The 16,844-nt window shown below is 38.2% G+C and overlaps 1 protein-coding gene across 1 annotated transcript in view; it reads left to right on the top strand.

The window, feature by feature from the left end:
• The first annotated feature begins 720 nt into the window (after positions 1-720).
• Positions 721-16,844, top strand: part of LOC145785752 (uncharacterized) — a 43,166-nt gene continuing 27,042 nt past the window's right edge. Inside the window, exons 1-7 of the mRNA XM_082597463.1 lie at positions 721-792; positions 2,517-2,633; positions 7,837-7,921; positions 10,265-10,425; positions 13,669-13,850; positions 13,983-14,112; positions 15,010-15,069. Coding sequence (XP_082453589.1) covers positions 2,549-2,633; positions 7,837-7,921; positions 10,265-10,425; positions 13,669-13,850; positions 13,983-14,112; positions 15,010-15,069 — 703 coding nt within the window. The 5' untranslated portion in view covers positions 721-792; positions 2,517-2,548. The remainder of the gene's footprint in view (positions 793-2,516; positions 2,634-7,836; positions 7,922-10,264; positions 10,426-13,668; positions 13,851-13,982; positions 14,113-15,009; positions 15,070-16,844) is intronic.

The raw sequence follows: 16,844 nt of genomic DNA, 5'->3' as shown, positions 1-16,844 counted from the left end.
CCAAGCGATCAAAAAAAGAAATTTAAAATAGCCTACAGTATTATTCTGTAGCACTGCGTTGTTCGAAGTTTCTCTTAGATAAGAGAAGAATGAAGTTTGTTTTAGTTTCTGGCAAGAACACCACACGCAAATGTTCTCTGCGAAAGTATTGCGTTGAACAGAGCAAACCGTTTTAAAATTTGCTGTAAACTTGAAACACTTAAACTGAGAAATATGAACATGACAATTGCAATGACACGTTCTCATATGTTTTATTGGTTTTTCGTTTTGAAAATAAAAATTTTGAAATAATTTTAAACTGTCTTATCTTTCCACAGTATCAATTTGATGATCTTCTATTAATTACTATTGATCTATTACATGAACGATAAATTGTGTTCATGTAAAGTGATTGATGACGAATGATTTGTTTAATTGATGACGTATGAACTGTGATTGATGACGTTTGAGTTGTTTAATTGATGACGTATGAATTGTGATTGTAGACGTAGGCTACATGTTGCTGCAGATGAATGAAATGAAAAGACTGGTTAAAATTTACAAGCAGAAGCATCGGAAAAAAGAAATATAGCCTATTTTGGATCCTTTATTTCAAAGAAATATTTTATAAGTACTGCTTCGATACCCGACAATGGCAATCTTCGCATAGAATGAATGACACAATCTCAACAGTAATGTGCTTCATAAAACACTTTGTGTGAAACTTTATGTTGTTACAGATGATTTTAGGATTAGGGAAAATGCTGACATACTGATCGTATTCATACTTTAGAGTCTTAGACAAGTTTAGAGGTAAGTCTGTAATTTTATCAGCAATAACTTATCATGTTTTACCTTCAGGCTATACACCATGAATACAATGAGCTCGGTTATGAAATATCTGAAAATCCTTCCCCGGTTATTCACTGGAGCTTGAATATAGGCGGCAATTTGCCCGTCACCGAGCTGGTCGCGACAACCAATTGTCTTGTAACTGATGATTTTAAATCCTTAATATGTTCTTCCGCAACTATTAGATGTTTCATGTTAGACAAGTTTTAGCAGCTCTGGATTGTTCGCCAACAATGCGGGGACGTAATTTCGTCTGGTTTTCATGGAACGAGAGGACCTCCAACTCACTTTGAAATTTCAAATTCCAATTTGCTGCCATGACAATGGAAAATTATAATAATGATATTTGAAACATTGATGGGAAGTTTGCACCTGGTAAAGACAAATCTATCTCAAAGGATTATACAACATTATATGACGAGGAAAATCATGACACAGAATATTACGACGACAAGGAAGAAGCAAATTATTATAATTTGCAAACCAAAAAGGCTAACTTGGTCTACATATTTATATGCGGCTGTCAATGAAAAGAAGAATCGAAAACTTATCCCAAGATCATAAAGATGTCCACAGATGGACACGATGTTTCTTGCGCAAGATACCAGAGTAGCATAAGAATCGAATCAATGATTGTAAGAAAAAGGGAGTGCACCTGCAAACATCTGCCGGACCAGCCCATGATGCAAGGCTTTATGATGAAGATGCTGGTCTTTTGATGACAAATTTACGACTTGGTAAGGCAAGAAATGGAACTAAACTTATCAGTCACATTTCCCTGTTGCCTTAACAACCTGTCCACCATCTATCGGAAAGTGACTATGTGTGCATATGGAACAACTTGAAATTTTTTTCCGCTTTATTCCTGCTGCATTTGAATGCTGAAGCGAAACGCATGGACCAATCAATGACCTTCGTTGGCACACACCAGACAATTCTGCTTGGACTGTTTACATTGATTGAACGTAGTTTGAGGTAGAATTAATGCAAACCGGTTTTACAAATTTGGAATTCGTAATCAGTCTCTCAGATAAGCCTGGAAGCAAGCGTAACACGTTTCCATGCAAATATGCTGACATCAGCACATCGGTTTAAGGAGTGGTATTGACTTTCTGGTGGATTGCAATTGTGGATTGCGGTGCAAATATGTAACATTTTTCATCACATCAATGTTAGAAAACCTCGAAGAAATGTTAAGATCAGAACACTTACTTTTGACGTTGTTTTCTATTTCTACACAAGTGGCAAAATTTCAACTTGCCTCTTTGCAAGGTTACCTACTTCAGATCCACTCAGCAACCTTTCAAGGCTTTTCAAAGCACTTCAAGCACAATTAGTCTATACAAGAGTCCTTGTAATCCGTTGAGTTTCTTCGCACTCAGTACCACGATGTCCAATACTTTCTTATTTATTATTCTGACTCAAAACTGTATCATGAAATCTTAAACTTTTGACCTTATTATTTTTTTCAAACCGCAGTTTTATGTTTTTATCAACAATCTTTCCAAGAGGGCTACACTTCAAACTTAAAAAAGTTCTCAATGCATTTGCTTCGCAATGATGCAGTTTGCGAAAACCGTTTATTGTTGTAAGGAAAACATGATCTCAAATTCTTTACAGTCTGTGCGGCAAAGCTCACTTTGATTAGTAAAAACATTCATCCTCATCCATTCGTGCGTTTTTAGGTGAGCTGTTGTGCTTATATTGCGTCACCGAGATGGAATGGACGCGTTACGTCATCGTTATTCTTCTGACGTCACAAGCTTTCGCCCAGTTGCAGAGTTCGTCAGATAACAGAAGAGGTGAGTGTGGCCGCGTTCAATAAAGCTGTCATGTCCCAGCTAACAAATTGGTTATTTCTAGATTGATTCAACATCTGTTGACGTTGAATCAATGTAAAAGATAAATTTTGCTCGCTGAGATAGATGTTTTCAGCAGAAAAGGAGTGTTGCCATTTCTTTGATATAGGATTGGCTAGTTTTAGCAAACGTGTAGGGAAACACAACGTGACAGCGTTTTAGCATAACTCTAAGCTAAGTCATCTCTTGTGAATCTGGTAATGAAATAATTCTTTCCACTTGCGTTTCAACTACATATTCTAGCTAAGTGAAACTTTTTCCGGCAAATCATAGGACCGAGCTGGGAGGTTGAAAGCTTTGGCATGCTGAATTACCTCCAGGAGGTTGCAACAGTCTGCAACATCCTTTGGCTTGTTGCTGGTTTTAATTCAGATATTATGCAATGACAATAAATTCAATGATGCTATATACTACTGTCCAATGACGTAATAATGATTTGACACGTGACAAGAATAAGGTATGATGTCATGGTGACGTAGTGTTTTCATTCTCGATTGATGACATGATGTTCACAATGACACGATTGATGTTCCTGAGTGATATTAATCTGGATATATCGACCAGAATCGGACGAAAAATCGAGAAAGCGAAAAAGACGAGACGGAGGTGACCGTGTATGACGTCATAATTATGATTGCGTGAGTGGTCACGTGACACCAAATCAGGCGCATGCAAAACCGTTAAAACGGAAATTTGATTATTCTTTTGTGAAAACAAATGCATGATTGGTGGTCGTGTGCATGACGTCATGATTACGTAACCAATGTGTCATGAATGAGGTAGTCAAAACAATTTTTAGTGCAAAGCAACTAAGTCTTCGCCCAGTTGAAAGCCCAAATTTTGTGATTGAAAAAGTACGTCATTAGTACATTCAAGATGTGACAAGTACTTTTCTGTTTCAGTTCAATCAGATTGCATGTGTGTTTGTGATAAAATAATTGACATATTTTAGAGCTTGGTTTGTCAGATTGATTTAGTAATTCATACACCAACGATTGATGTGTGCTTGCATAATTTCATTATCATCATTTTTTCCTTAATAATATCGACTGTCTTGATGACAATGATGAGTTGATGGCGACAATCGATTTGATCTTCGGTAATTTGGTTGTATGCGTATTGTTGGAATTGCGTAATGAATGACGCAATGAAGTAATGACAAAATAGATCGGGAAGTAGCTTGAAAGACAGAATGCCTTCAAAGCAACATCTCTTGTTCTTATTTCAAGCTGCCATCCTGGCAATAATACTTTGTCACGTTGACAGATAACAAAAGAACATTTCATTGTATTGTACGTTTTCCATCATAAAGAGTAAGCACAAGTCATAATTTGAATAAAATTAACATAATTAGAAAGGCGAGCATTGTGCTTTGTTGAAGAACGCCTGGTGTTTGCTCTGTTGTTGCCATCATTCCCTTACACTTGTTTCGCTGAAGTTAGTTTGAAATTGTAAATCAATAATGCGTCGTTGTTGCAATCACTTAACGTTGTAGCCGGGTAATTGTAATCGTTGTTGCAATGACTTAACGTTGTAGCCGGGTAATTGTAATCGTTGTTACAATCACTTAACCCAGTAGCTAAGTAATCGCAAACTTCAATGCCTTGTTGATTGGAAGTAACATGGTCTGATGTTAGCAGGGCTGTTGAGAGGATGATTTGGACCCAGAATCAATAAGACATACGGGCCCCAAATTCAGACTCTTCAAGACAAACGCACTATACTCAACGAATACGAAGTGGTCTCTTCAATTTCCCTGGCCACTTGTAATGGTAACGGTCTCTAAAATCATCTCGGGCGGGGTCCAAAAGTACCCTCTGGACCCCTGTCAACGCTACTGGATCTTATTGTCCGTAAACAAGTGCTCTGGATACATCGTGGAAGCTATTTCAGCCAGAAAAGGGACTGACTGCATCGCTTCAATCTTGATAGACGTTGAAACAATGTAAAAGTCAACTTTTGCTTACTGGGATGAGTCCACAATGACCAATCTAAAGTGACCAACTTATGTCACTTGTAAAAAGCGTTAAAATCTTAATCTTTTCGCCGCGCTGTTGGCGTGGATTCGTTGTGATCTTCTTTAGAGCTTTGTTTGTGATGGACTTTGTGATGACAGAATGGACAATCCTAGTTGTGAAAGAAATCAATGCCGAAGAGGAGATTATAACATCACAGTGACTACTCAATTCTTCTATGGCACAATAATAACAAAACCAATACATAGGTTTCTAATGCGACTATGTTATCAATAGTCATAGGCGCCTAAAATCTATTATCCCATTCGAAAAACGACAAAATTACAATTTGTGCTTCCTGATCACATTATGACTCTCAACCATGCTCTCAACTAATCTTGAGCAAATCCCAACATGAACCTTTTAACCTGTGCAGCTCCTTTCATGGCTCAATTCTGACGGTTTGCATACTTGTAAAAGCGTTGAACAAGCGACACTGGTTCAGTTACTGGCGGTAACTTACCGCAGTCTAAAGATTTCCGTTTGTGATTGCAACAAACGCTTTCATGCGGATATTACGGATAGGTATCTTCAGACAGCAAAATCCGTCATTTTTACATTGATTAAACGTCTGATTAAACGTTGAATTGACTGCAATGTAAAAATGACGGATTTTGCTGTCTGGCTTGGTGTATATGTCATAATGATTATTAATCATAATGATTATTATTACATGTCGTGTCTGGGACTCAGTAATGAAACAACGAAACTTTAGGAATTATAAAGATAATGTTTTACTCTAATCAAAAAATAAAGAGCCCAAAATGTATAGATGCTAAACTGGTGTTCAGCAAACAAACGTTTCGAAAACTATACTGTTTTCATTTTCAGTGCTATCAATGGATACCTAAATTGATAGCCTTTATTAATTGGCCTCCTAAGCCATTATAATTCATAATTCAAATTGCCTTGATTCAATAGTGAGGAAAGTTGATGCTTCTCAACGGATACGCAATAAACCTGTTTTTCTTCTGTAAGCCAAGTACACTGAGTAAATGTAACTTAACAACGGCAACACTGGAAACTGGAGAGTTGGAAAAGTATTCGAACGCAGTAGGCGTCGCTTGTTGGATTGTTTCAACGCTGCACACAATCACTGAAGAAGGAGTTGATTGTCCAAGTAGAAATCGAATCGTTTATTTTCTACGGATGATTTGCTTTTGATTTCTATATCCACTGAGCGTTCAATCAGCACTTACAGCGATTTTCTGATGTCTTTCGTTTTCTTAAAGAATAGCGTCATATTGTGAGGTTGCTGATTCTTGTTTTTTTAGTACGAAAATATACACGTATATACCGTATTATTATTATTATTCTGGTGTTTTATCCTTTTTTGTTAAGTGTTTCTGTAGCTCGACTGGTTGATCTTGCGTTTTAGCTCCAACGTGAATATGTTGTTATTATGACAACCTTTTTTTCAACAATTTGGCGCAAATTTGAAAGCATCGGTGACGGCATTACTTTCTTTGAACATGCATACTCTCACAATTTTCTGAATTCAAAAATAGTTTAACCTTAGTGGATCTTCACTAATACCCAAACCTAACGTAATCCCAACCCTAACCCAAACTTTATGTAACCCAAAGCACTTTCCAACTGAATTTATACTGGCACGTAGCGATGTTCCTCTTGTAACAACAGCAGTAGCCATTTTGCACCGGAATCATATAGAAGCCTAAACGGGATGATTGAATGGTGAATTTTTTTTTGTTTGTCGTACCAGGCTTACACCTGGTGGTTGAAGATTTAGATTAAGTGGACGGGAAGGCAAGGAAGCCAATCTTCATGCCCACCTTCAGGTATGCCTTTAAGTGTCCTGCCAAAGACACAACCGCATGCTCTTGAGCGGTGTCGAACCGGCGCCCTTTCGATTGCCGTTCCAGGGCTCTCAGAGAACCAATGGTGAATGATAAAGGAGATTACTTCACAATGTAGATATTAACGATCTATTTTAACCTGATGCTGTGAGTTTGCTGTGGTAATACCGATATGCACTAGCTTTCGGAACACAGTTCCCTAGTCATGTGCTATGCTATGACGAATGTTATTGAAGTCTGTGTGTCGTTGTTTTAGATTAGAAGAACGCATGAAACAACGACACACAGACTTCAACACCATTCGTCATAGCACATGACTGGGGAACTGTGTCCCGAAAGCTAGTGCAATTCGTTATTATCACAGCGAACTCGCAGCATCGGGCTAAAACAGGTCGTTAATATCTGCATTGTGAAGTAAGCAACGATCGTGCTGCTAAAAGGGAAACTCAATTTATTGACAAAGGAGATGCTTCAAATTCAATTTTCTGATGATTTTCAGATGCATTTTAAATGCATTTTAAACTGGCTACTGGTGTTTGCGCCAACAGAAATATAATACTTTGATTTAATAAAAACCTTGAAATACCACGAAGGGGTATCAACGCCACTCATGTTACGAAATGGTTGAAGTAAAACACTTCTTTTGGTGTAGTAGTAATCCAGTTTTAATCCTGTGATGACCGTTACTTACTGCTACCGAGGGTGACCGGATTCATCTTCAAGTGCCGCAATCCCCTTCACACCCTCCCACCACATCGTTTGCCTTTTTTTATCTGCTTTTGCCCAATGTTTTTGCCTTAGACCAACAACCGACTGCAAACTTTGTTTTACCTCAATTTATTCGAATCATGTTTCATTTCACCGATTTTCCTTTTTGTTGGAAATTTAAATTTTAAAATTTGCCCTTTTGAAATTGCTTAACTTTCGTTTACTGGTTATACCAAAAATATAATGTTTCTATTTAGAAATAGCATATTAAGATCGAAAAGTGGGTTTACAAAACGTTTCCGATAATTGGTGTATATTTACCATAGCTGCCATTATTATTTTCTAATCGTTGATAAGTCACAGGTTCTTTCTTCTAGCCTTGATTACAGCTTTGTTGGGAATGAACGTTGTTACCCTGTCCTTGTTGTAGTTGTGTAGTGTAGCTGTTGTGATTATGTATTTGGCAGCAAGTGTTTTATATTTAAAATTTTATAAAAAAATAAATAAACCGAAGCAAGGATTTGAACTTGGTTCCTATCGAGTCCGAACTAAGCGCAATACCATTCCGCTGCCTACCTGACGCTAATTGCATCTTATGATTTTCAGGTTGCAGAACAGTTTACTATGACCTCGTATTTGTTTTGGACGCTTCAAGCAGTGTGGGAGAAGAAGACTTTGCAAGAGTTAGAGAGTGAGTTTAGCAAATAAATGAATTAAATAAATTGTACAATCAATTGATTGGTTAATTGATTATTAGGTTTGACAGGGTTAAAATTGCAATCGGCGGCCAAAAAAATTAAAACTCATTTTTGTATAGTTTCAAGAAGGGCAACTGTTCTTTTAATTACTTGCCACGTTTGACTTTCTAGGTTGCATAATTATGTTTCCATCAGTAAGTGCTGCAAAATCACAATTATTGAGGTAGGCCTACCCTAACAAGTCTGCTTCACCATTCGAGGAATCTTTAAAAAATTTTACGGAACATGCAGGGAAGTCGGCAATATTGAGTAAAAGGCGCAACTCTTTCTTCGACAATACTATGATATAAAACAAATTAAAAATGTATTGTTTACTTACAAATGCAAAATAGAGATTATAAGAAAGGCTGGTTTGTAACCTGCGCTTTACTTTGAAACATACTTTTTTACTGCTTTGCTGTGTAGATCAACTATCTTATTTTGTTTATTGTTTTTTATTTTCTTCTCTACATCAACCACGAACATCTTAAGTATTAAAATCATAGTTTTTTATTGTGTTCTAATAAAGGTTTTCTTAATCGTAGGTCAGCATACTAATCCACAGATCTGTCTGCAAATTTCGGACAATTTCTTACTGTTGTTTTCACTCAAAGAAGCTAACTTTCCAAACAATCGTGGATTTTGTATACTTTCAAAGCTCATGAAATTTTATGCTATTTGTGAATTGTTGTATGGACAGTTTCAGGGTCCCCAGAATAGGCAACCGTTGAATGAGCAACTGTAAAATTTACTACTTTTTTCATATGGCCTGTGTTTATCGTTTCTAGCACTAGTTGCTACGTTCATCTGATTAAATCATCTTGTTTGTTGTTAATTTTACTTTCAATTTCATCAGATGAACGTAGCAACTAGTGCTAGAAACGATAATTGTCCTGATGAACACCCAAACTTTTCAGTATTTGGCCTGTGTTTACTTGACTTTTTTCTGCTAATCGATATATTTATAGAATTTAAACAGAAATGGGCTCATGGTTATATTGAACCCCTAGCAGACTACACCCCTAAACAAGGTCAGAAACCACAAGTTGTTGAGAAACACTTCATCCCCACAGTCAAAACTTTCATGATTGCACGCGATCTTAGCTCGTTACTTATGAAGGTTTATCCTCGTTGAGAATATGTGAATCTCCAAAGAAAGCTTCGTGGCGGAATAATCTTTCCATCTCGTAGCCATTGAATTACAATCCTCAAGTAAATGGATAATGGCGGCTCGGATAAGATTTAAGCTTAGAGGTTCTCAAACGGATTTTTTAACTTTGGCATCAAGTTACGTTTTTGACTTTGATTTTTACAGTCAGATAACGAAAAGCCGGCAATGAGGGCGTTTGAAGCGTAACAGAGCGCTATTATGCGTTTGCAGGCATTGCATTACTATAAGAACTATTACTGTAACTGTACTTGACTAACAGGATAATGTCACTAATAAAGCCAGTGACCGAGTAGTATCTCTACTTTCCTTTTAAAATTTCAGATAGGCGCGGGTTCGATTCCAGGTTGATTCATGGAAAAAGAATTGTAAAACAATTTTAGCAATGTTGCCGCCTGCCAGTAATTTTATTTCTTGTGTAAGTCCAATGCGACGTTTATTCATGGCAACAATTTAATTACGTTATTGATATGATAAAAAACTGACAATAAAATTCATAATCCAATTGTCAACATTGGTTTGTTGCTTTTGATGGTAGCTTAACGGCATTGACCTGACGCTACAAGTGTCTGTTTATCATGGAAACATATACGATATTAATGTCACTGTGGAAATGTATCAGTAGTTGATGGATGATGCTTGCAACAAGACGGTTCCTTTAGAAGTGATTGTATTACCACACGTATATATATACTTGTGTGAATGGCTCAACATTGTTGTCTTAATTCCATGTCAAGTTCACGGTTGGCCTCTAAACCAACCGGGGATTATATTCATGAGCGATCATACCCTTGCATTACATTGCCTGCAAACAGTTTATCTTGTAATGTGATCCATAGCACATGAATTGCTAGACAAGTGTGTATTTAGCAGCATAATCTCTTTTTGCTTCAGCGTTGCACGTTGTTTTAGCGTTGTTAGACGTAACAATACGTTTATTAGCTCAACAGTAATTTATTATCGGCTGGTTTTTGATATTTTATGAAGCGATGAAACAGTTTTTCGTTTGTGTAGAAACAATGTTTCGAGATGTAAAAATAACATATATAGTTTGTATTGCAAATTGAACGCTTGGAGTAAATTACAGCTTAGGTCAAGGGTCAGTATCTTCTCACGGTGTATTTTGCAGATGGGTTTCTAACCTTGTCAAATCGTTCGATATTGGACCCACACGAACCCATGTGGGGGTCGTTGTCTATTCCGATGAACCCCAGCTTGCCATTGCCTTAAACGAGCACACGAATAAAGATGATTTAGTCGAAGCGGTCGCGAAAATCTCGTATTTGAAAGGTAAGTCGTCATTTCAATTATGTTGATCAATGATCACTTCTATTTTGTACACAAACCAAATCTTGTGAGCCAAGCAGCGTAAGCCTGGAAATTGCAAACTATTAAAGTTGTTTCGACAGATTTATTCAATATTTTTATTGTTCTTCTTCTTCTCGTCTTCGTGTAAACCTTCCTCGCCAATCCAGGGGTCGAAGGGCTCGTCCCTTTAACACCCTTGAGTAGTGGGAGGCGACTCGGTGTACATGCATTTTAATGTTAAATGATTTTGTTTACTTATTAAAGTCGATGGTCGGTTTCTCTTGTATGGTTATTCAGCGAACACAACCGACTTCTTCAGAAATTAATAACAATATATAACAGCCTACCTTACTCTAACTTACGTATAACAAACACGAAAACAAATGTTATCATTGTTCAATTAGCGCTATCATTGATGATGTCGTGTGGATTGTTCACGTTTAGCGTGGAGGCGTGATGTGCATGGGACAGCGACATTGCTGGCACCAACCGTTGGTATCAGTGTTAGGGTATTTCTCGTCGTTCTGAGCAAACCAAAGAATGTGCATTGTTTGCAAATCGCTTAAGGTCATACCTCATGAAGCTTATTAGGGCATGTGGACGTGTTTGAATTGTGGAGGAAAACTTGTTCCGACGTTTCTTACATTCTTCTTGTCGCCATGCCACGCATAGGACACGGTTACGGTTGTACGGTTGTTGTTGCGTCTATCAACAGAGATACAATATTTAGCATAGGTCCAACGGATAATCATGGTCTGGTTCGAGAAAATGTTTCAAAATGTTCACCGCAAGAAATTCTAAATGAGCGTTTTTGCTTCACAAGCTTAGCTAATTTAATATATAAAAAGAACTTAAAAAGCTTATGGGGGAAAAAAACGACACAATGCTGAAACTCATTAAATGTTTATAAGCTATAGGCAACTGAACCGGGTAAGCCGAAGCAAAGAACAAAGGCAGAATACGAACCAACTAAAATTCTTTATCAAAAAAAAAATCTTTCAAATTCTATATTCCATGACGGGGTAGAGCCGGTTAGAAGAAACTTAGAATTCCACTACTGACAACACTAATTGGCACGTCGTGGTTTTGTTCAACTATACTTGACAAAATGTAGATATTAACAACCTGTTTTAGCCTGATGCTGCTGGTTTGCTATGGTAGTAGCGGTTTGCACTAGCTTTCGCAACACAGTTCCCTTGTCATGTGCAATGACAAACGAATGCGCAGCATCAGGAACAGGTCGTTTGTATCTACATTTGTGAAGTAAGCAGCGATTATGCTGCTAAACGCGATGCTTGATCTATTGTATGTATATTCAAATCGCAACACCAATGTTAATTCATAATGATGCTGAAGCAGATGTTGTGTTGTCATATTTGAAAAATGAAAGCAAGTGGAGGTGCTTGTTTATATCGTCACAAAGTGTTTGATCAACGTTATTCAACCAAACCAGTCCCAGACAGCAAAAAAACGTCGTTCTTTTCTTACATTAATTCCACGTTTGCAGACGTCGAATCAATGTAAGAATGACGGGTTTTTATGCTTAAAAACTGACTTTCACATAGACATCCGCAGTGCTTAGAAACACCACAGTAATGTAGATGTGGCTTCGATTCCCCATCGGGTCATTCGAAAATCAAAAGACCTTTTAAAAATGGTACTAAACCTTCATTCCGGCTTGGAGCTCAGAAGATGAGTGGGTTTAGGTACTTCCCTGATGTCGTCCGCAACCACTGAACACTCTGCTCTCGGTGTCGGGGGATAAGCCCGCTACACTACGGGCTGAGCGAATTGCGTTCGAATAACAAGGAGGACTGCTTCAAAAAACTTGTCAGTTGATTATAATTCGACGTTAGAGCTTCGGAAGGAGCCCAAATTGCTCAACAAACAAACAAACAAAACACCACAGTGATACTTTGAGGTCACAATGATGTTATTCAACATTCTATAACACCATCACAAGAACAATGAAAGTATCTGTGTATTGACCTGTAAAGCTACGAAACAGGAATACATTAACATTATGTCTAGATCTTTATCATTTCGCAACAAGATGGCCACCCTGCCTGCTGCAGCCTTTTAAACGATAGAATCTTTGTTTTACAGTGGACGAGTAAGTCTGCAAGCGCAAGCTGATTAATTGATTTGGCAGCTTGTTTTACGATAGTCTTTAAAAGTAAATGCTTTGGGGATTGAAGTGGTTGCCACTGACCAGTCCAGCAAACACATTTTGTGATGTGCAACGTTTAAAAATTTGTTCCCAGACAGCAAATTCCGTCATTTTTACATTGATTCAACGTCTGAAAACATTGAATCAACGTAAAAATGACTGACTTTTTTTTAATCTGGGATTAGTGCTTTGTGTGTAATTACGGTTATTCTGGGTGCAGTCAAATCAAATAATTTACAGCACAGCGTATTCAAACATTTGGATCATAGTGGACATTGATATTTGCACTAATTCAATCGACCAATTCAGTTTACTAATTAGCTTGGGACCTGCCTATTGAGTGACCTTTCGTTACTCATTTTCTTCCAAACTGTATGCTGCTGTATTGTGGCCAACTGCCTACAGCACACCCTGCTTGTGCATTGCGTGGGCTGGTGGACTTATCGAAACTTTGCACGTAAACAACTTTATCAGCAGTGGCGCAGATACCAGGACCCGGCATTTTTATCAATTTTGCTGTCGATGATTTTATCTCTACATCACTTTCACCGATATCTCAATCCATGTAAAACCATCTCGATGGCTCAATGGATAGAGCGTCTGCACTGAATTGGTAGGAGAGCGTTCAATACCCTGCCAATGTTTCAAAAATAGTATTGAATCTTAATAGCACCTGGCACCCAGCAAAGAAATAATTTTAAGGTTTCTATTCGGCTGCGTGCGGCTGCATAAGCATTGTCTGCCTCTGTACTGATGGAGAAAATGACAACATAGCATTAAATTTGCTAGAAAACATTGTATGTACAATGTACATACGTAACGTGGTTTGCATACTGTCATGGTCCTGGCGTTGAAAAGTTTAATTGAAGTGACTTTGTGCTGGATAACCTAAAAAAGTATCTCTAGACAAGTATGCTCTGATTTATAGCAGAACAGGGTAACATGGAATTCTAGCACACTTCTATCAAAACTTAAAAACTACAAATCTGCAGACCAACCTTAGCAGCTACATTAGCCAATTGACCGAGATGCTTATCTTCTTTATGACATCACAGGCAACACGCGAACAGGCAAAGCCATACGTTTCATGAACAATGAAGCATTCAAAGACGCCCGTAGCATCGAGCTCGGTTATAACAGACTCGCTATTGTCCTCACGGATGGGAGAGCTCAGGATAACGTCTTCAGTCCTTCCTTGGAGGCGCAGAACAATGGGATTCAACTTTACGCTGTCGGGGTGAGTTGGAAGGAAGGTTTCATCTTTACTTCATCTTTTCACTTAAAACAAATAAAGCTTTATAATTTTGTCACCAACTAATAGCTCAGTTGTGTTCATGACAGTTTCATTGTTGCCATTGTGACGACACAGGTGTCAGCCGCCGTTGTAGAGGAGCTGAACGAAATCGCGTCGGATCCTGATAACAGACACGTGCTGCAGGTGGATGACTTCCAAGCGATTGAACGGATCAGGGAGCTACTGAGGCAGATCATATGTGTTGGTGAGTTAATAGATTTAAGGTCGGATTTGTGAACGGGAAAAAACGTGAAGGTTATACTTCTGATATTTTAAACATTTTCTCTTGCCTTTGGGCTTTTCCCTTGAGAAGACAATGCTGTCAAGGAGACCAGATACAAAATAAATGTTTGAAAGTTATGATTGCACTCCGACACACAGTCCTACACTCCTGGCCAGCTGTCTTTGCGCCATTTCAGAAAGTTTAAAAAAGGTTTAAAATTTGTCAATACAGAAGTGTTGAAAATATGACTTTAAAGTCAGTGGCAAAAGCTACCACTTTGTAATTTATTTTTTTGAGCACGAAAATCGCGCCGTGACGACCAATAAAGCGACTGATGGAAGACGCGTCGCATGTTAAATGAAGCGTTTGTTTGCAAACCGCCAAACTCATTGCCGTTCTATTGATGGACGATACACCGCATCAATTCCTCTTCATTCATTGTAACTTTTACGTCAATATACGTGATATAATATAGAAAGGGAAACATTTCGCAAACAAGTTTGTTTTAAGGATATACTCAAAATTACTTGGACCACCAGCTTTGATGCGGCCTTTTGAAACTGTATCCACATTTGCCTTGAAAAATTTTGTGTCCTGCGTTTTTTTTTAGTGTCGACAGTCTTAATGTATCTTCTATGCAGGAATCCCTTGCCAGACTAGAAACCTGTTTTTGTCGTATCCAGGCTTATTAAATGGACGGAAAAGCAAGAAAAGTGAACTACGTACCCACGTTGACACGTCATTAAGTGTTTTGCCAAAAATACAGCCCCGAGCGGTGTCGAACCAGCGCCCTTTGAGGGCCGTCACAGGGCCTTCACTGCTCGGGCACGCTTCCGACTAAACTCAGCCTATAAACTTAACGATGCTCTTTTGTCACAGATGCCATCTGCCAAGACATTGGAACTAAATCAGACAAAGTCAAAGGTCAAAAAATACCAGGCAAGCTCGCCACTAAAATTTCGCCATTAACAATATCACTTCATTTTGTGTGCATGCAACCACTTGAGGGCACTATTAAAGCAAGGAGACGTTGCGCGAGGTTTGCTCGCACCATCGACGTTCATTGTTCAACTTGTGCACCGACTGCTTTGGCACGCTTCAAAAGCGTCCCGATCGTTTTGCTGAAAAACATTTTTGAAATGTACATTTTATTTGAAGACGCGTGTTATGATCCTTACGATTGTTGCGTCATTGAAGTAGTTCTACTATGAGTTAAAGACTTCAGTTTGATGGTAGCGCTGGTGGTGCCATGCAAACGCGTGCGGGTCGCTTTGCTCTCTGAGTGACGCTTTGCTCTCTGAGTGACGATATCAGAGATTGGAAAGATTGTAGGTTTGTTGCTATGGTGATTTAGCTGGCTCCGATGAATATTTACTTTATTTTTACTTGAAAACGATCAAGGAACTAGTGAAGCATGACTAGTGAGTAGTGACGAAATAAGATTGTCTCCAGACCCACAACTTAGAAGCCCACAGCGTAGAGGGTCACAACTTAGAGGGTGACAACTTAGAGGATCACAACTTAAAGGGTCACAACTTAAAGGGTCACAACTTAAAGGGTCACAACTTAAAGGGTCACAACTTAAAGGGTCACAACTTAAAGGGTCACAAATTAAAGGGTTACAACTTAGAGGGTGACAACCAAGGGTTACAACTTAGGAAGTCACAACTTGAAAGGTCACAATTAAGAAGGTCACAACTTAAGGGGTCAAAACTTAGAGGGTCACAACTTATAGAGGGTCACAACTTATAGAGGGTCACAACTTATAGAGGGTCACAACTTATAGAGGGTAACAACTTAAAGAGTCACAATTGAGATGGCCACAACTTGGAGGGTCACGACTTAGAGGGTAACAGCTTAAAAAGTCAAACACGAATATTCTTTTCACAAGGTATAATTCAATAGTGTAGAATAATGCAAACCTTTAAACTTTAGTGCTTGAAAATCAAAAGACTGCAATTTCCATATGTTTGGTTGGACATTGTTGCGTAGAATGGGCCTGGGGGCAACTTAATTTACGTCACTGAATGAAGACACGAATGAAATGGTGGAATGAATGGTGATTATACACCACTGCAAGTACTGGTAGTAGTTGGAAAAGTTATTAGCTAACGAAATTGCAACTAATAGTAATTTGCTGGTATTGGTGATTCAAAGTAATTCTCATGCAAGCGAAACAATGAAGCTTTGATGCATTCATCGTTGCTTATGCTTTATATTCAAAAATTCAATTATTTGGGCTCAATACTGAATCCAAGCACCCGATGTAAAGAAGAAATTAGACGACGCATTGCATTATCAAAGTCAAGTTTCAACACCATGGCAAAAATCTTTAAAGATCGAAAGCTCTCCAAAACCTTAAAAATTCGTTTGTTAAAATGCTTTGTTCGGTCAATTTTGATGTACGGATGTGAAACCTGGACGCTAACGGCAAAAACACGAAAAAAGCTTGAAGCTGCAGATATGTGGTTTTACCGAAGAATTCTCAAAATTCCATGGACAGCTTTTCGAACCAACAGAGCAGTTCTCCAACAGATGGGCCAGGAACAGCAGATAATGAGATCTATAGAAATGCGGCAACTGAAGTTCTTGGGTCAAATCATAAGGAAAGGCGAACTTGAAGATTTATCTTTAAGTGGAAAAATACTAGGAAAACGGTCAAGAGGAGGTCAAAGATTCATATTTTTGCACAATTTTCAACCACATATTAAGAA

This window comes from Aplidium turbinatum, chromosome 2 (genome assembly GCF_918807975.1).
Source record: "Aplidium turbinatum chromosome 2, kaAplTurb1.1, whole genome shotgun sequence".
In the NCBI taxonomy this organism is placed as follows: Eukaryota; Metazoa; Chordata; class Ascidiacea; order Aplousobranchia; family Polyclinidae; genus Aplidium; species Aplidium turbinatum.
This window is presented reverse-complemented; position numbering and strand designations above follow the sequence as displayed.